Here is a 19,580-nt window from a genome sequence, read left to right as displayed (position 1 = left end):
TTGCTGACAGCCACTTCCCATCGGAGCTTTTGCACGTCCTCGTGCTTGACAGGCTCCGAAGATGGCCGAGATTTCAGCAGGATTTAATCTCTTCCTTCTCCCCCTTCTCGCTGCACCGTGCCAGCCCGGAGCCCCGCCGTGCAGAGCAGGTTACCAAACACTGACACCGCCGTTGCCTCACGGATCGTTTTTGCATCAAAACTAGTTTTTGGAGAGCTTCTAGAGGAGGTCCAGGACCAGAGGGAGGCCAAAGCCACCCCCAGAGCAGACACCAGCAGCCCAACCCGTGCCAAAGTTAAGACCAAGCTGCCTTCTTCTTCCTCATCTTCTCCGGACCACACGACACTGCCATCGTACGACCAGCTCAGTTTTACTCTAACAAGCATATAAAACCTAGAAATTTTGACTAACAGGTTTGAGCACAGTATTCCGAATTTTAAGCTCGTTGGATCTGAACAGACCACAGCCTTCACCAGCACCGACCCCGGGCCGGGGAGCCGACTGCGCACTCTCCACCTCAGCCTTCAGCAGGATGATTTAAAGCCAACGGGGTGGTTGGGCGCCAAGCGCATTGATTTGAAAGTTCTACTTCTCACCTGCACAGAAGAGTTCTTCTTGTATAGTAGATTTTCTATATATTGTTTCTGTATGTACTGTACAAGTAACTTATTCTTGAATAATGCAAATTTACCATAATATAAAAAAAAAATCTGCTCCTAATAAACTGTTTTTAGAACTCGTTTCTCACTTGTAGCATTCTGTCTGATTCCCTGTAGGTGCCCGGGTACTATTTTAACAGGGGGGGGGTTAGCAGCTCGTAAAGCCAGAAACCTCCCTTAGAAAGGGCAAGAAAACCCCTGGGAGGAAGCTGTTCCTTCGCACAAGGCTCATTCTGGGAGTCTTGCTCCAAGTCACCGCCACTGCTTGTGATGTTCTTGTGCCCCCTGCTGCCCACCTGAATTTACTTACAGCGATTCTCTCCATTTTACCGCACCGCTCATGTTAAGGAACAGGACAGAAGCTACTCGGTGCTCGGCTTCCCCCGGGTGTTTTTGGCCAAGCCGTGGTGCGATGCGTTACCTGCCGTCCACGTAAGCTCGCACACACACGTTTCCTTGACCTGCCTGTGAAGTGCAGCTCTGTTATAGCCCAATTTAATCAGCATCATCTGCTGGCTAGCCATGTTAGGACGCGTGCACCCTACCAGAGCTGGGAAGACCACCGTATTTCCCAGGCAGTGACAGTTACCCTGGCAGTTGCTCTCTCCTATCACTCTCCCCATCTTTTTACACCATTTTTTAAGCGATGCTTACCCCGATTTCTTCCTTTGCCTCCCAGCAGCACCACCGACTGACACAGCTTTATGGTAAACACCAAGGCCCAGTCGGGGCATCTTCTGTACGCCAAGCAGAACGGCGTAAAGCCGTTAGGGAATGGGTCTGAACACAAGAAATTCTTTAAAACCTGTATCGAAATTCTGCTCCTGAAGCCTCCAACTTATTTGTGCAAGGGCCCTACGGGACTACCACGGCTGACTTGGCTTCGTAGCGGGAGGTGTGAGGGGGGCACACACACAACACAGCAGCAGCACACGACAGAAACACATGGCGAAGCTTACCTGATGCTAAATTAAACAGCTTTTGATCCAAAAGGGGAACGAATGGAGAAAACAGAGAGAGAGACTGGTAAAACAAGACACAAACGATAAGTAGGTCAGTTTTTAAAACTTTTTTTATTTTTTAATTTTTTTTTTAAGTTTTTATTTTATATTATCTACAAAGTAAAAGTTTTCTTAACTTAAAAGTTACATCACTGTCTCACGATAGTGATTATCTCATCAAACGTGATTTATAAATAATAATTCATCAGTTTGACGATTAGAATTTTTTTTTTTTTTACTGAACCTGTTTCAAGTTTAGTTAGAAGTAAAAGGGATCTCCAAGTCTTGATTTTTAGTGATAATAGCAGCAAGAATCACTCTTGTTACTTCTTTTGCTAGCTGATGAGTTCATAACTTTGAAGGGTCATTAAAAAATAAATAACTTCCAGTTTTCAGCAAGCAGAGTTGGGGCACTTGCAGGACTCAGATACAGTGCATGGAATTATGGAATAGCCCACAAGTTCCTAAATGCCTCTACTCAGTCCAAATCTCTCCCACTGCAAGATGAACTGTTAGCATTCCTAGTGGATGTTACAAGAAATCAATTTTTTTTTTTTTTAAAACAAAATAAAATGAAATTCTAGTTTTCTGTGCTTCCAGTTGGCAGAAGCAGTAGAAGGAGGGTATTTGGCCTACAAAAGGTATCCAGCCTTTCAGTTATTCCAGATGAGCCTTACAACTGCTGTTGGTGGTGGGCTTGTACTGTAAAAAAAAAGTTCAAATGTAAATAATAAATTGGCAAGCCACACAACAGTTTGCTAGTAAAGTGGTCACAGGACAACTACTGAGCTGAACTTTTTTTTATTATTTTATTTTTATTTTTTTTTAAGAACAAAACAATACTCTGCATATCAAGATGTCCTTTGGATATTTTTTTTTCCTACCTAAACCCTCAGAAAGCATCTTTGTTCTGCTCACACATTCCCCAAGAAACAAAATCAGGTATCTAGTTCACTAGAAAAGTTTAGAGGCTGTTGGAAAACAAATAATAATAAAGAAGCCTAGGTAATGTTTAAATTTAAAGTGGAAAGAAGTCACACAGCATCTACTTTTCCCCCAAAGTAAAGCTGCAGAACGTTACTCTGAATTAAATAGACTTCAATTGTCATTTTACTTCGGTCATTAGAAGTCTAACAGCACTACCCCCGAGCAACATTTTCACTCCTATCCTCAAGGCAAATCGCTATAAATTTAATAAACCCCCAGATCGTTATGAACAGGCTACACAGACAGTCCATCCCCCAAGGCAAAACCACGGCAAAACCTGGAAGAACACAGTCCCACAGCGCCAGTGCCTGCACAGTTATCATCCATTTCTGTACTCGAGCTACAGAGAAACGAGGTCTGTGCTAAATTAGCTGAATCTCGCATGCTTACCTAGGCATTTGGGCTGGCAAAGTACAAATGCTAAATGCAGAAATAGCCTGCCTTCAGCAGCCTGCCACTCTAAAAGGACATCTTCAGCTTTTTTTTTTTTTTTTTAAGTTTGTTTGTTTGTTCTTTTCCCCAGATCTGGTTTGTAACAGTCCTCCTCACTACTGTGACCTGGCTCAGTTAAGGTGCAGGTCTCCCGGGCACACACTCCTCACCTGAAGGGTGCGTCATATAGGGGAAATGTGTTGTTGTCGAGACTGGAATGGGCTGTAGTGCACTTTGAGCGATGGCGGCTTGGGGACCACCAGGTGGCTGTGTCGTCATTAGCATCATTGGAGCATGGGCAGTTGGGTGAGAAGGAACCATTCCTGACTGTACATGAGCCTGAAACAAAGAGCTCTTTAGTATAATGGTCACAAGGAGGCATCACTCCTGGCCACATGACTATCAAGTTTTCTCCAGCTGTACCAGTAAATCCAGAGATTTACTCCATTTTAACTAGATTAGCTACAGGGATTAAGTCAGAGATCTTAACACAAAAATAACAGCTAAAAAAAAAAAAAAAAATAGGGCTCAAATCCTCACTGCTGGCTCTGAGTAACATTCTCAATTTTAGCAATTTGGACAGTGCACACTGGGAGAGACCGACAGCGTTAAACTGTGGGATATTTAAAAAAAAAAAAAAACTCAGCAACAAATCTTCAAAAACATTGTTAGTAACCTAGATCAAAGCACTTCCTATGCAGAGAATGCACCGGGCACAGATCTGAACTTCACACGCACTAGAGGTCTGGCATCCCATCCTCGGCTTCGCATTACACAACTCCACATTCTTTCATGGCTCCCTGCCCTCGAAACCTCTCTCCAGTGACCTGTGCCTGCACTATCTCTCATCTAAGCCGTCATTCTAAGATGAGTGATTTCATCCCTTTATGCTGTTAGGTCAGCTTTGTTCTGTTTCCAGTTAAGCTCATCACAGTTAAGGTCCTCGTGTAATCTAAGCAATCATAGTTAAGTCTCAGCAGAAAAAAAAAAAAAGGAGATTAATCTTCGTTATGGCTGATCACCTTCTGGCAAACGAGTTCAGTAACTTGTCAGTTGGCTTCTTTTGCTCAGAGTGGTTCAGAACTCTAGAGATTGTCAATTGTTTTAGAACTCTGGTAAGCACTAGTTTCTTAAAAGCACAACACATTAAGGAACTCCTCGAGCTTTCGGTCAGTTTGTCGTGGAAAAAAAATGTATTTGCATCTAAGGTTTGCTTTGTCCTTCTACCATATCCCATCAGCAGGGCACTACGGTGCAATAATCGCAGCCTCACAAGTTTCACAGGCCAGTAAAGACAAATAGCAGGTAGTGGCTATAATTTTATTTCTTAAAGACAGAAGGGTTATTGGACTCATCACAGACATTTCTCAAACTCTTTATCAGACTTACACTCTATTAATAGCACTCGAGAAGCCTTTAAAGGCAGGAACTGCAATTCAAATCTCACTCTTGCTCTAAAAAAAGGCTTAGAAGATAAGGCTGTGAAACAAGAATATCTTTCAGGATCAGCACCATTTTTACTTTGACAAACACGCTATTATAGCAGCCGGAACTATAAAGCAGCTATTCATATAGCAGTTGTATTCAGTACAGACACAAACTGGATAAAAATTTCTGCTCTGGCTCAAACGCTTTACAAATTGGAAGCTGACAGTACTTTGTAATGAATTTTCAAGTACTGGTTCTCAAGTGAGAGATATCTAACAGCTCGATTCATCTGATAACCTAAAGGGAAATTCAACTGATCCCCTGTGTTAGCCGAACTGAAATTCCTACTACATCTTTCACAATGGTGCTTGGCAGTTGGAGATCGCACTACTGAGAAGCGATTCAATCCAGTGATTGGTTTCCCCACCGTGGAATAATTACACGCATTTAAAACGTCTTACAGAACTGTAGTTATTCCTTCATTAGAAAATTTTGAGGGAACTACTTCATTTCAAAAAGTCAGTCTGGTACAAATATTGTGGATTATGGATTGTAGTTTTCATCCTAAAAAATTACAGCAGAAAAGACTGCGTAAGTCAAAAATTAAGGAGAAAGCAGGCTTTGCCTGTGATTGCTAAAAAATCCTGACTAAGCAGTCAGTTCTGACCAACAGTTGCATCTGATTTCCTTCAGCCAGGTTTGCTGATGAAGTGCTTGGCACACGGAAGGAAGACAATGGCCGCATCTACAGCGCAGGCACGGGCCTGGCCACAGTGTGTACAGCACAATTCCTCTACGGGTTTACCTTCGAGTTGACTTTGAAACAAGCATGTTTCGCGTTTCAAGGCACAGCACTGAACACGCCACTCACCCACAAGCTTCCAAGACCCTTCTAAAGGGCTACGTGTGGTATTTCGAGGCATCTTGAGAAGCTCGACTGCCTAGGCATGCACACCAGTGCCATCGTGCCAGAGCAGAGCAATAGCTCATTTAAGCAGAGAATCTTGCTTCTGGCAGAAACCAGAGCCTGGGAGGATGTGACATGGTGCTACAACAGCAGTAGTCAAGTTTGGACATCCTCTTTATCCTCCCACAGTACAAAAGCAGAGAAATTAAAAGCCTACTGGAATTAAAAAGCTAAAAACTCAACATCAGTAAAAACAATTCTTAAAACAGCTACTAATTAGTTTGCTTAACTGGCCGTGCCAGGAACCAAAACAAAGGTTTTACCAGAATTCAGTAAGGGACTGCACGCCTATCAGACTAACCTCCCTACCCCCAGTTAGTCTTGCTATCCCAAACTACTGTTAGCCTGTATGAGAAGGCGTAAGCCAGATACCAAGTACTTGTCTGAAGATGCAATTGTGCAGACAAATTACTGATGAACTGTCCGCTCCTTGACAAAGCTCACTAAATCCATGAGATTTAGTAAACATCAGAAAATCTCTGTAACGCTGCTTTACACGGAGCTCTTGATTAATCAGTCATGTGCTTCCCTTCCCAAAATCTTTTTTTCTTCAGTGAGTTGACCACAAGAGAGCAGTTAAGAGAAATGGGTTTCTGATCCTGAAGCAAAGACTGTAGTTAGGTTGCCCGACAATCATTGGGGTTCTCCTGCAATACATTTAGATCCACACAGACACACACACACGGTTTTCTCTTTCAGCAAGGATTGTCTTGCAATCATCTGAACTGAATCTCACCTATCTCCCATTGCAGTGCAGCCTTATTACTACCCAGTAATCCTTCGTGATATCCTTTACTGAATGTACTTGTGTCAATTTGGCTACAACGCAGAGCCTGCAACTACCGCCAAAAGCAGCAGTTCAGCTTTCTTCCACTCAGTTCTCGCCTCCGACCCTCCTGCGTGCCAGCTCTTCCTGTGATCATGCAGTGAACCCGAGTAGCGAACTGATTTGACTGAGAAGCAGCCTAAAATAGGGGTAGAGGGGGCACGCTTCAGCTGAATCACGTCCCCAGTCTGGTTTGCTGCATGGCCAAACAGCCCTGTGAGCAGAATGGTGGGGCAGGACAAGAATGGGAGTCGGAACTGGGAAGAGAGCTCAACTTCTTTCGGCAGCAGTGCCAGCTTAAGATGTCTTCATTAAACTACAGTTGTAGATGCACTGGGTGTTGGCAGCTGAGGTCCAAATATCTTGTAAAATTCTAAAAGAAAGGCAATGTACAGACAGAAACCTAAAGTAACACAACAGGTAGGTTTGTGCTGAGAGGTGACAGAATGGAAATCACTTCAGCAGGCCCAACTGTCCTATCTTTGTGGCATTAAGACATTTAGTCTTGAAGGTTGTTAAACTGTGTTTACCTGGGGGACATGGGCCATGTGTGGCGGATTGGTATATGCAGGTTGAACATGGGAGGGATGAATGGTGAAGACTGTTTGTTGTGCTGTAGGAAAACTATTTTGTGGAGACTGCGTATTGGAGCCTGGCGTCATGGAAGGTGGGGTTGGAGCTAGACCTGCGTGGTAAATTGCCGACTGCTGTTGTGGGTTTGCCAGGTGGAGTGCCTGAGCAGCCTGGTGCTGATGATGCTGCAAAAAAAGATAGTACATCAGTGAGGTTTACGTTATGGTCCAGACGTGAGACATTTATTCTGGAAACTAGCGTAAGAAAGGCTTGCAAAACTGCTGGTATTCAATCTTTTAACTATGGTCACAAGAAAACCCACTGCAGTTCCTCCAGGCTCATTTTCTCCTTGCACTAGAGAGTCGTGTGAGCAGGAGCCTGGAAAATGGCTGTGTTGACCAGAGCCTAGGCTGCCAGGTGAAAACAAGGAAACCCTGAAGCCTGGAAGCTGGATGTACTTCACAGCTGCACTCAGAGCAGCCCCAAGTCATTACCAGTAGGTAGCTATGGCAGGCAGCATTATCACAAGTACTATTTTGTTTTCAGCTGCCTGCCTTTGAGGAAATACAAATTAAACACTTCTCAGCATTAATCTGCTACTTCTACTTCTGACTCCACTCGCATTATGCTGCGACAAAATTATAAGCCTTTCTTAATTGTCACATGAAAACAAGCTGTACACCATCCCCCATGAAGGGGGAGAAATGAATGGTTAGACTCAAATGTTGGCCTTTACTAAGGAAAAGGGACTGCCCCAAGTTTTCCTCCTAGCTTATCTCACGAATTATGCCATGGGCCTACAACATCTGAGTCCTGGCCATTGCAAGCAGAGAGGAACGAGATGGTATCTCTCTACTTCCTCCCTTCTAGGAAACATGGGAACCTGGACAATTCCTGCGTGAGATCCATCACATGCAGGTGCTTTGGGCAACTGCTCCGGGCAACTGCTCCCATCATTTTTCCTCTCCAGAAATCAATAGATCGATGCAAAGTAACAGACTGATGCGGCACCTTCCAGCAGGGTGTGTTAAGTACAATTTAAAGACATCGACTCCATTAAGCTGTTACCTGCACGGGGCTAGGAGCAGGGTGGCTTCCAGCATGTTGGCTTTGCTGCTGGCCAGTTGGTGTGGCAGAAGGCTGAGGATGCGGAGGATGCGGATGCAGGGTAGCATTAGGGTGGGCATACTGCTGAGCAAGTGAGCCAGTGGAAACTAGGATGAAAAAGAAGAATATTTAACAACAGATACAAAATACACACCTCATCAAGTCACCATCTGCACTTGAAGATTTCACTATACCTCTAGCACGCTGCAAGAACATTCCCTCCCCCTTCTAAAAAAAAGTTATCTTGCAAATAGCTGAGTATCTTACCTTGTGTTCATGTAGTTTGATTTTGCAGGGAAGTCTATAAATAACCATAATTAGACAGTTCATCTTCCCTAGTTTGACAATGCAACAGATACTGCATACAAGAAAAGGGGTATTTCATATTTTTTTTTCAGATAGGCCAGTTTGAAATATCAAATTTGTAATTTCCATACAGTTTAGTTTTTCCTGAAATATACTTTAAAAAGCTGTTACAAGCCATTTTTATTTCCACCATCCAAAAAATTGTTTGGCCTTATACCTGGCTAACCTCACCATGCTACTCTTCTGGAAATTGCTCACAGTACAGTCCATGTGAAGCACACGCGTTGCATGTATGCTAAAGAGCTACAGGGACACACGGAACATAGAACAGCTGAGACACCGAGACTCCTGGAGTATCAAATTTTTGTGGAAGCCAGTTATTGCCCTAAAATACCGTATCTTTCCTTTCCCCTCGAGGCCAATTATTTTTCTGGATCACCACCATTCTGTGAGCTTCTCAACGCTGCCATGAAATTCTTAACTCCTTGAAACGGTAGCAAATAAGGTATGAAATTCCATAAAAGGGGAAAAATATAAAACTCACACACGTGAAAAACCATCTGTTGCTATAGCCATACCAGTCTCCAACAACAAACCAGTATCAACAGGCCCCTTTCTGAAGAGTCCTGCCCAGTTTTGCTTCAAAAGAGGCCACACTGAATTATGCCACCCCACTCTTTTTTTTAAAAATCTGAAGGAATCTAAAAAGGTATGAAAAGCCATAATAACAGCAACGCTTCCTTTAATCACAAAGCATGCAACTGGAAAGCCAGACCCTGAAAACAAGTGAAGATGCACTGCCTGTCCCCTCCATCACTTTTAGATCTTGTGCAACAAGTCTGCACTTACACCATGCACTGCTCTTCCCAGCACTGCAGCTCTGAACAGCGAGGCTCGCTTTGCTGACCACAGCGTTGACAGCCAAATAATCGAAGCAAACTATCAGCCTGCTCCCTAGCCTGTTCCCTGCACCTGCTCCTTATTTGATCTTGTATATTTTTTTTTTTTATCTTTCTGACCACAGTTAATCGCTGCTCACTGCGGGGTTACAGCTCCTTTCATGGGGTTCGTAGCACATGAGAATTTGAGGGCCAACGCAGCGCCTTTCTGCAGCGTACTTTGAGAAGTGCTTTTGTTTGGTTTGTTGTTTGCAAGGCAGTGTTTTGGCAGCATTTTCTTCCTTTAGTGAATAAATCCTAAAGGCAGGGCACAGGGAGTAACTTCAAGTGCAACTGATGTTGCGTCCGCCCTGCCGGCATGTTCCTGGCTGGGAGATGTAGGTACTGGTACCTCGTGTTTGCAAGCAGCTGCTTGCTGCAGCTTCTGGAGAGCTTCACTGTGCTGGGATCGACATTCATGAATACACTGGGCTGCCTGAACATATATAAAGGATGAAAGACAAAATGGGTGGAGAAAATGCACAAAAACGTAGCTGCATCTGATGGCACAACACTGTGGATCAAAAACAAGTCTCAGCAACCACGCTGTGCCTTGGCACACCACCACCCCGTGCTTTCCTCCAGTTTGGCCTGCTATAAAGCTTACAAATACTACTGCTAAAATATTCAAACTCGCTCAAAAGTATGCATACAGCATCTTTTTGCCCAGTTGAGATTTTTCTCCTCTGTACACATCATTTTGAAGGTTTCTCCTTTTTAAAGTAACAGCTTACCACATTTAACTTAATCCCACCCAGCCGTCTTGAAAGCTCTACTAAATCTTCACCGAGCCAATCGTCTGACAGCGATGTGCACTACAGCTTCAGGCCTTTCATGCAGATGAATTTCAAATACGTTTGTAACCCTAAAGTCTTGCACAGTCGTGTGCTTATGCATGGCTATACTCCCACATTATCAGCATTCAGGGAGGTTTTTGGAAACACCTCCCTGTTTTCAGTGGGCACTAGCAGAACTACGCAACTTGTGCCACAAAGATCACTTTGCTACACTTCCAAATGCAGGAGAAGTTGTTGTTGTTCATATCACTACTAAAATTTATTTTGCAGCAGCATCTGCACCATGTTCATATTTAATACAGCTTCCAAGCATCGCTCCTTCTTACAAAGACTCCATGACAATTATCAAGAGACACCGATGGTTTTTACAGTATGAAGTTTGTTTCCTACAGGAAGAAAATTCCTTAACCTCATTATTATTCAACACTCTGAAGGCCAGAAGTTATTATCTCTGTCAAAGTAATAGAAATAAATGCAGAGAGGGATACACTTGTTTGCCAAAGGGCACACTACCAGAAATCTGCCTTCCTCAGCTCTCGATCCGCTGCCTCAGCCACAGAGTTGGCATGCCTGCCTATAAATTGCCTTCAACCCCATTCAAGAGGTTTTCAAGTGTACGTGAAAATTAATTCCAAGTCCTAAGATATTCGAGGCTTCCCACATCCTGCCGCACTAGTTGTTAAGAGCCCCAGAATAATGTGGTACTCCCTGAAAGCATTACTGCAATTCATCCTTCACGTCTTTATAGCCCAGAGAATAATAAGCCAAGTTGCTCTGAAGCAGATACGTTATACAATGAGACTTCCCAAGGAAGAATTTCACGCTCAGGAAACGAGTCAAACCAAGGAATGGTACCCCAAAGAACAGGGGAGGGGGTGAAGTGCCACAGCAGCAGCTTCCATAACCTTCTAACGTCTTCTAACCACAAGCTTTGCACACTGAAGTTCAGAATTCATTCCTCTAGCTTCTTCTCCTCTCCCCCATTTTGTCCTTAGAAATGACTCCCCAGTTAATATCCTCTCCCAAGTCAGTTAAATCAAGTTCAGATGATGCTGCAAAATTAAGTTTTAATAGTAATAATAAAAGTACATTTCAAAAAAAAAAGGTATTTGGACCCTTCTCTACATCCTGGACAGATACTGCATACAAATTATGCGTGATTAAGGAAGAGCGGCAGCAGGGCTGAAATTGGTGCCCAGATCTATCTCAGCTCAAAAGCAGAGTTTGACTTTAGAAAAATAGAAGGATTTCCATGTTTAGCTGCTGCAATTAATAGTTCACGACAAATCAGTGAAATCTATGAGCGACTCAGTAAGCCTGTGAAAGAAGCCCTGCAAAACAGTCATGAGAAATTCACCTACAAAGCCGTAACTGAAACATTTTCACTGCAACAATTTCCAAGAATTTTCCTCCGTTCATGAAAACAGCTCGCTATGTGTATCAAATACCGAGTGACATGAAAGGGGGGGAATGAATAAAATCACGAATTATCCAACATTTCCCCCAGCGTCAGCACTTTAGAGATTTTCCCAATGGGCATCTTTTAACCCAGAAAGCACCGAGAAAGCTCTAGGAGAGAACAACTCGGCTCTGCGTAGCTCCTTGCTGTACCAACCCCGGCTCATTCCAGCAGAAACACACTGCTTTGCGCCCCTTAGGCTGGAAGTTCCTCTCCCCGAGAAATACTCCCTGAGCCAACCTGTTTCACTTCGTCTTTTTGATCAAGTCGTTTCCTGAGAGGAGGTATTTAACTGAACTAACCCTGGGAGGGGACACGGTGAAGGTAAATCGGTCAGTAACGAAGTGAGCAAAAATATCAGATGCATTGAATTAATGAAGTCGGCTCTACAAACATGCAGCCCACGTTTCTGAGAGGCAAACAAAAAAAGAAGTCAGCTATCAAACCCAGCAAAAGAGCTGAAATTAAGAGGTCAGATCAGCAGAAATCAAGCAGAACTCCCAGCTGCGAGGGTATACACAGAAACCATATCGCGTAATTTCTTATTTCCCTGGTAGGAATCTCAGTGCTGCCAATGGTGGTCATCGTTGGTCATCATCCAAAGATGCACTTGAGGAGCCTATTTTCAAGAACTGACCAGTGAACAAAATTCAGAACTATTGCCAGACCCAGTAAGATGGTGAGGATAACTACATTTAAAAGACCTGAATGGTAGGAAGCAAAGAAATAGCAATGTTTCTTTCATAATATAAACATTTACAGAAGGCATTGTACACAGGTATAGTGGACTTCACTCCAAAGCTTATCCACTGAAGGAACGAGCTTCTTACAGTTATTTCAGTGCACCAAACCAAGATGCATGAAAACAGTACAGGTCAGCATCCCACAGCACTAGTTCACATCAAACCAGCTCTGTACCAGAAACGCACAGGACGTCTTTTCCATACGAGATTTTGGGAGAACAAATGGTGTTTCTCACACCCCTCTTGCATCAGTTAGCTCAAAAAAAAACCCCAAACCCACAACCAGAAGAGTGCCTGGCATAGGCTGCAGAGTCTCACCGCAGGACAGGAGCAAGCCTGAGACCGCAGTGCTCCTTCCCCACGTCCTGGCTGACATCTACAGCTCATCCTGCAGCCCCACCGAGCCTGAGTGCCCCAGCAGGCTCCCCACAGGGCTCTGACGAACACCAGAAGCAGTATTTCTGATGCCAGGGAGGAAGCACCCGGTGCCACACACCTGCAAGGGGCCCTATCCAGTCACTCGTTGAAATAGCGACCAAGCACGGGGCTCGCTGCACGCCTCCAGTGACACCGCAGTAACTGTGGGAAGCTTCCTTCACCCTCGCTTCTGCTCAGGTTAATTCCTCCCAGGGGCTCAGCGCTTGAGCCACGGCTTTTTAAAGAGATGAGGCACAAGGCACTTCTCCTTTTAGGAAGTTCATTAACTCACCAAGTCTGAAAATCCCATTTGGAACTCCCAAGGGAGTTCACCTAGGTCTTTAAGCAAAAGTTGTCCGCACATAGCACTCATTTCTGGTTGCAGATGAAGAGACTGGGTAGTAAGGATAAAGATTACTCAGCATATAAAATACTGTTTAAAAAGAAAATTGACAAAAATCAGTTTCCTGTGGTACTTCAAATCCGTTCAGCTTCACCTCCCCCCTCTACCAAAAGGAACTTCCCTGCATTTTCTACATGCTGGTTTGGTGCAAGGAAACTTGTTCCCTCAACACGTCCCATTCCTTTAACATCTGTTCTTTAGATAGCGCTTTTTCTGTACAATCAAAATTAGTACAAAAAACCCAACTCACTGGCAAAGTAGAAAGAAGGGCCTGTCTCCTTGCTGTATGGTATTTTGGGACATGCTGAATTTGGGAAATAGAAAGGTAAATTAGCCTCTTGCCGTGTGCATGCTTCCCGTCTTCTGGAAAGGTCAGCGTCTTTTTTTCTTTCCCTTTTTTTTTTTAATATATTGTAGAATCATGCAGATATTTTTATTTACTTAGTTGATATTAGGGCTGGATATTTAGTTTTTACAACTGAGCGGAGATGAAACAATACAAGTCTCAGGTAAGCCTTCCTCCTAAACTCTGATACTGAGGTCTTCAGTTCTTAATTTAGTATCAACATGAAAACAAACTGTGTGTCAATTCACGATCTATTACAATGCACTGTAACAAGAAGGTTAAAACGTGATTACATTAAACAAAAAATCACCCCCCTTGCTTTTTCAACTGTGTCACTGTCATTAACAGTTCCAAGACACCTTTGGTGACTGGTTCACTCTTAGTCCCTGGAGAATCCTTTGAAGTTTATATTATATCCACCATTGTACTATCAGGGTAATAGAATTTACTCTACTGCTGAGACAGAAACCAGATAAAGTTAGAGACAATACCAGACCAGTAAAACATATGCAGAAGGGGAAAAAGGAAGGGAGAACGGGGACAGGAATGAGAGCACAAAAAAACAGGAAATGCAGCTGCATAAAACCAAGGCCTGGTTTTACACAAGTTTCTGTTTGGTTTTGTTTTTAAACACAAAAGTAAAGTTTTTCAGAGGACTCCGGTTATCTAAAAACATAGGCAGGTCAGCCACATGGTAAAACTAGCAGGCATGAACGGTCACGGGGAAACATCCACCCTCAGCTTAGATAAACAGGTTTTCTACCAACAGCACGGGACAAGTTTGTGTCTGTGCGACATAGGAACAAGCAGTGGAACTGCAAGCCACGGCCAGCGACCTCGAGCAGAGCAGCGATACTCGCGTCAGGGATCACGCAGAGCCAACACTTCCCCGAAAGATGTTACGTTCTGAGCCTACTTCAGCAGGGTGAGAGCAACAACCCCGTGTTAAGGCACGTGTGTGTGGCAGCTAAGGGTGCGTGTGCCGCTCCGCTCCAGCGGGACCTGCAAAGCCTTCCTCGGTAAGGCCACCTAAAGGGCTCGCATCTCCCCAAGTTACAAGTCAAGGTGCAATAGGCATTGGTTGGAGGGAAGAGAGATGGTTGTCTGAACACCGTCCTTCCCCACTGTGTTCTGAGAGGGGAAAGCCAGTGATTTAAACGCTCCTCTGCCGTGCGTTCAGGTGGGTCTGCGGGTGACCACGCTGCTTAGCTACCCTGCTTCTCTGGAGCTCTTGTCAGCAGTTTGGGAAACAGAAGCAGGCACCGTAACGACTGGCAAAGGAATCCCAGAAGCGCAGAAACATCCCATTAAACAGCATTAGACAAAAATATTTCTCTTTCGACTGGAGAAGTGCAGATCAACAAGCATAAGTTGCTACACGTATTTGGAATGGAGGTATCTCCTCACGAGACAGAAGGGAAAACAAAAACCCCAGCTCTTGGCAGTGAGGGCAATTCACTTAACGGCTCAGCGAGCATTTCTCTTCACTGACAGGCAGTTACTGCTCGCCACAGACATTCACTTATCCCAAACCATTAAGGAAGATGGAGTTCCAGATCTCATGAGAAAACGCTTCACACCGTCAGAATACCTCATAAGCAGTGCCCCCCAACCCCCGCGTCTCAGTGCGGTTGTCCTTGTAGACATCTTCTTTCTACCACATACACAGGAAAAAAAATTGAGTGAATTTTGCAAGAATTATCTCAAAGGAAGCACCGGTACCTTGAAGGACAAAAGGACACTGTAACCCACTGAATCCTGATATGAACAGGGGGAGGGAAGTCAAAGAATAAAAATAAAAATAGATCAGATTGCTATTTTAAAGAGCCAAAGGGAAATCTGAGAACTTGCTTGAGCCAATGCTCCAGAAATCAAAAGCAGCAGCGGTTGTTATAGGAAGTCGTTATTCTGGATTTTCAGAGTGCTTTAACAAGAGGACCAGATTAGATTCAGAATCAGTGTGTGTTGGTATATTTAGTTCAGAGATACCATGGGTAAACTTAAGATTCCCAAAATACCAAACGTAAGTCGTGAACACTCCCTTGTATTACCCTCCAGAACTACCTGCCACTCGGTCAGATGGGAACAATCGGAGCACGTTGCTCACCATTTACTACACAAGCAGCATTTACCTAGCGCCTTCGGCAAGTCTACCTTTTTTCCAAGCAGTCACATATTGATAAACGGAAGCTGAAGTTAGTATCTTCTAGATGGACACATTTTAAGGAGAAAAATCAGCCTAGGCAAGGTCTTCAAGTATTCAGCACATGAAAGCCTTGCAAAAAACTGGGAACTGAGACAGCGACACACGACATCAGGAGGCATTTCACGTGTAGCCAACTGTAACCTCTGCTGGTTAAGAGCGCATTTGAGCCAATTCATGGTCACTAGGCAATACACACATTGACACATGGCAAGAACATACTCTTAACAAAGCGTCTCATATGGAGTTCGTGATCCTACTGGGCTGAATACTTTCTATAAACAAGAATTTCAAGCACTTGATCATTTACTGGGAAGGTGGGAGAACGTTTAGAAGAGCCACCAAGTAGCTCTTTGAAAGAACACAGAAGGACATGCAATTTCTGTGAATTAGGTGCTCTTGGAAAAGCAACGTTTAAATTACATGGAAGGAAATACTGAAGAACTCTCAAATTTTGACCCAGCTGAGTTGTGTGTACCAGTAGGTAGTCACCTACCTACAACAGATAAGCTACAAAACCAACACAAAATGAAAACTGTTGACTTCGAATATCAGTGGGAAAAAAAAATATGCAGACATCCGATCAAAGCTAAACAAGGGAATGGGCTTACACTTCAATGCTGCAGAACCCAGTGCTTACAGAAGATAAGGATGGTGCACAATGGGAAATCGCTAGGAAGTAACGAGCAAACATTTTGAATGAAGTCTCACATTTTCTCTCATGTCTAGTTTTATTTTAATCATGATTTGAGAGAAGGGTTTTCACCAATAAAGGTCTGAAAGCCTTTGATCATTCACTTAATCAGAATTCTATTTAATCTAATGAAAAAGCAAACAGAAGATCTGTTTACATGGACACCTCAAGCACAAGAGTTGAAAAGATCAAAGTAATACAATTAGCAAGGACCTGTGAGAGAAGGACTTAATCTCCAAGAGTAACTTCCAGTTCAGCTTCATCACGAATGAGCTGAAGCGTTCTTTCTCCAAGTGTCAAAAAAGGCCTCTGTTATTTTTGTTTCTTAACTATGAAACCACACTACTGCAGAGACCTGACAGGATGTTTTCAGATGGGTAAGACACCGACTTGTTTAAATCAAAATTAATTTCACGCTAAACTTTAGATTTTGTTTTTAGCCTTGTTAAGTTTTCGTGACCCACCGTGGACTTCCATTAAGTAGCAGTGTAAAACTAAGCACCGGAAAACATACAAAGATGTCTAAAGGTACAGAAAATCTTTTATTAGAATCTAAGTCAATAATATACGTGACCCAATAAAAGTCTTCCTCAGATGCTGTAACAAGTATTGAAATGCCATGTTTTCAAGAGACCATGTCTTTTTGACATTTTATGACAATTTCCAAGCCTTCTAGCAACCTTGATTCTACCTATTTCAATAGCATGTTTTGCAGTGAGGTTTTTCCTCCGAATTGGGCATTAGTTTATCACACATTTATAATGCTTTAGAAGTTCTTCACATTATCGTTTGTAACAAGGTAACCCACATTTTCAGCATTTCACTGTAAGTGAAATATGCTCGTCTGATAATGCTGGAGACTAATTTTCAAAGTCAAAGCAATACACGAGTTATTTCATAGACTTAATTCTTGACTTACCAAAATAGAAAGGTAAGCAACACAAGTTTTATTTTGCTCAGACAGAAGTGTTCATACTGTTAATAATGCTAGCAGTATCATAAAGACAGCATTTCACTAGTTGTCAGAACTAAAGTCAAGTTTTGAAACTGAGGTCATAGCCTTGCAGTAAAACCAGTCCTACTTATAAACAAGAAACGATCAAGGGATGTTGTGTCAAGGGCATCAAGAGAACTTGAACAAACTTCTTTCAGCAGATATTCGTTAGCAGCTCCCAGCTTGAAATTTCATCTTGGTCACTGGCATCCTACTGAAATCAGCATACTTGAGTTTTCATTTTAACCGGGTGGCTCAGTTTTCAACGCTTTGCTCATCATCTTATGATATATAAACCACATCTACTGGTGTAATCTGAATGATACCCACATTTGAAGCTCGAGATTAAATATATCCCTGCACAACATAAGAACTTAAAAAGTTACATATAACACAAAACGTTTCCTACCATACATAGCATGCGTCTGTTCATGCGCACCATACTGTGTTGCAGAAGAAGATACTAAACCAGGCTGTGCATGTGTTGGTGGTGCCATCATTCTAGCGTTGCCCTGTATTACAGGGCTATAAACATGAGGATGCTGCATTCAACAGAAATAAGAAAAACAGACAGTTAATTGGAGGATCGTTACCAGAAGCTAGTCTGATCTAAACAATAATTGTGTATTTAGAAACAGCAATAGCTTGGCCTTACTAAAACGCAGAGCAAATTAAAGATCTCATACTACAACAATTATCCCAGTGGTTTCTAAAAACAAAAGGACGTTTTCTGCAGTGGGCTAGAAACCAACAAAACCCACCAGCATATCCAATTTCCGCCATTCTAATATCATAAGCTTACGCGTGTAATTATATATTTATGCAATTACTTATGTGTATTTAAAAGCCCTTGAAGTATAAATCGTTTGTGACCTAGAAGGAATTGCCCCAAAAGCTAAAAAGGTGGTATCAATAACAAATGAGCATCAATAACAAGTGACAGCTTCTAAACTGACTGGAGAATTTGTTACAGGCTTTGAAGCACATTACGATCCCAAGTACGTGACCGGAGACAATACGGTACTTGGGGCTGAGCCACGTAATTCTCAGAGTTATCACATCCACCAAACAGACTCTTACCTGAGACTGGTAGTGTGGCACATGCTGCACAAGAGGCTGGTTAGGAAACTGTTGGGGACTGTACGCAACGTATTGTGTTGAATAAGCAGGTGGCGTAGCTACAATTGGAGGGCCTGCAGCTGAGGCAGGATGCATCATGGTGCTCTGATGATGTTGGTCTTGCCGTTGCTGTGGCATATTTGGTACTACAAAGCAAAGAGCACCTCACATTAGAAACACAGGGCAAAGAATGTTAGTCTTCCTGAAAGGTTTTACATTACAATGTCAATGTGACCCAGCAGAACATCCTCGCCCCTCAACCTTTAACCACTTGGAGCTCTAGCATTAGACCTCTATCAAAAAGGAGCTCATCAAATTAAAAAAATAAAATAAAATAAAATAATGATTTTCATCACTTTCGTCACTGCCTTTTTGCCACGTACGTGGCCATAAATTCAGGCCCGCTTTTTTTGTGAAAGAAGGAAGGTGCAGGGAAAAAAAGACTAACGAGAATCAGGAACGGAAGACAGAGGTTATACCAGGATACCTACATTACTCAGATTTGATCCTGTCCCCTTCAAAAGGCTGAATTTATCCACTATCAGAACTACTCAGCAACTGCTCCATCAACTGGAAAGCTGAGTCTGTTAAAATTACTTGTGCTCATGGCTGAGGAGAGTAGAATAAAGGTCTCCACGCAGCTGCAATATGAGGAATTTGCATCTTTTAAGCTCTATGCTATCCCTCAGGACAGCCAAAAACATTTAGGTTACAGTCAACACTGAAGGGGACAAATCAACTTATAGGGAGAAAAGGAATAGGAATAATTAGAGGGAGGAGAGATTAAGAGAGCAGAGCACTGCAGTGTGGGGCTACCTGAGCTATCCTGGTAAGAAAACCAGAAACACAGCATCAAGGCACTCTTAGAACAGACTAATTTAGCCTACTAAGCAACAGGGCGTGATAGTTCAAGGTGAGCCCCAGCTTGCTGCAGTAAGACTGCAACTAATAACTACGCTAACTCAAGCACCTGTAGGCTCCACTGCAGTGTGCAATGTTGACAGACCCCTTAGAGAGAGGACAAGAGGGAAACGTTGAAGATGTCAGGAAATTCACTCAATAATGATTATGTTTACACTGCAAATCAATAGAAAAAAGTAAATATGGGGCGCAGCTTGAACAGGGTAACGGCGCTGAACTGTAACACAAGCAGCTCCTTCAGGCCTATGCTGCACACAAAA

At 43.1% G+C, this 19,580-nt stretch overlaps 1 protein-coding gene across 14 annotated transcripts in view; it reads right to left on the bottom strand.

Annotated features, from left to right (window-relative positions):
- Positions 1 to 1,713: 1,713 nt before the first annotated feature.
- ATXN2 (ataxin 2) overlaps positions 1,714 to 19,580 on the bottom strand; it is a 50,200-nt gene continuing 32,333 nt past the window's right edge. For 8 of the 14 annotated variants that reach the window (XM_035341024.1, XM_035341028.1, XM_035341017.1 and 5 more), the window contains 6 exons: positions 18,361 to 18,545; positions 17,690 to 17,822; positions 13,294 to 13,347; positions 7,942 to 8,087; positions 6,831 to 7,058; positions 1,714 to 3,418 (listed from right to left, as the gene is read on the bottom strand). In XM_035341024.1, coding sequence (XP_035196915.1) covers positions 3,215 to 3,418; positions 6,831 to 7,058; positions 7,942 to 8,087; positions 13,294 to 13,347; positions 17,690 to 17,822; positions 18,361 to 18,545 — 950 coding nt within the window. In that variant the 3' untranslated portion in view covers positions 1,714 to 3,214. The remainder of the gene's footprint in view (positions 3,419 to 6,830; positions 7,059 to 7,941; positions 8,088 to 13,293; positions 13,348 to 17,689; positions 17,823 to 18,360; positions 18,546 to 19,580) is intronic. The other 6 variants (XM_035341018.1, XM_035341021.1, XM_035341023.1 and 3 more) reach the window with 4 other exon arrangements.

Source organism: Oxyura jamaicensis, chromosome 15 (assembly GCF_011077185.1).
Source record: "Oxyura jamaicensis isolate SHBP4307 breed ruddy duck chromosome 15, BPBGC_Ojam_1.0, whole genome shotgun sequence".
Classification (NCBI taxonomy): Eukaryota; Metazoa; Chordata; class Aves; order Anseriformes; family Anatidae; genus Oxyura; species Oxyura jamaicensis.
Note: the sequence above shows the minus strand (reverse complement) of the source record. Positions and strands in the feature narration are given on the sequence as shown.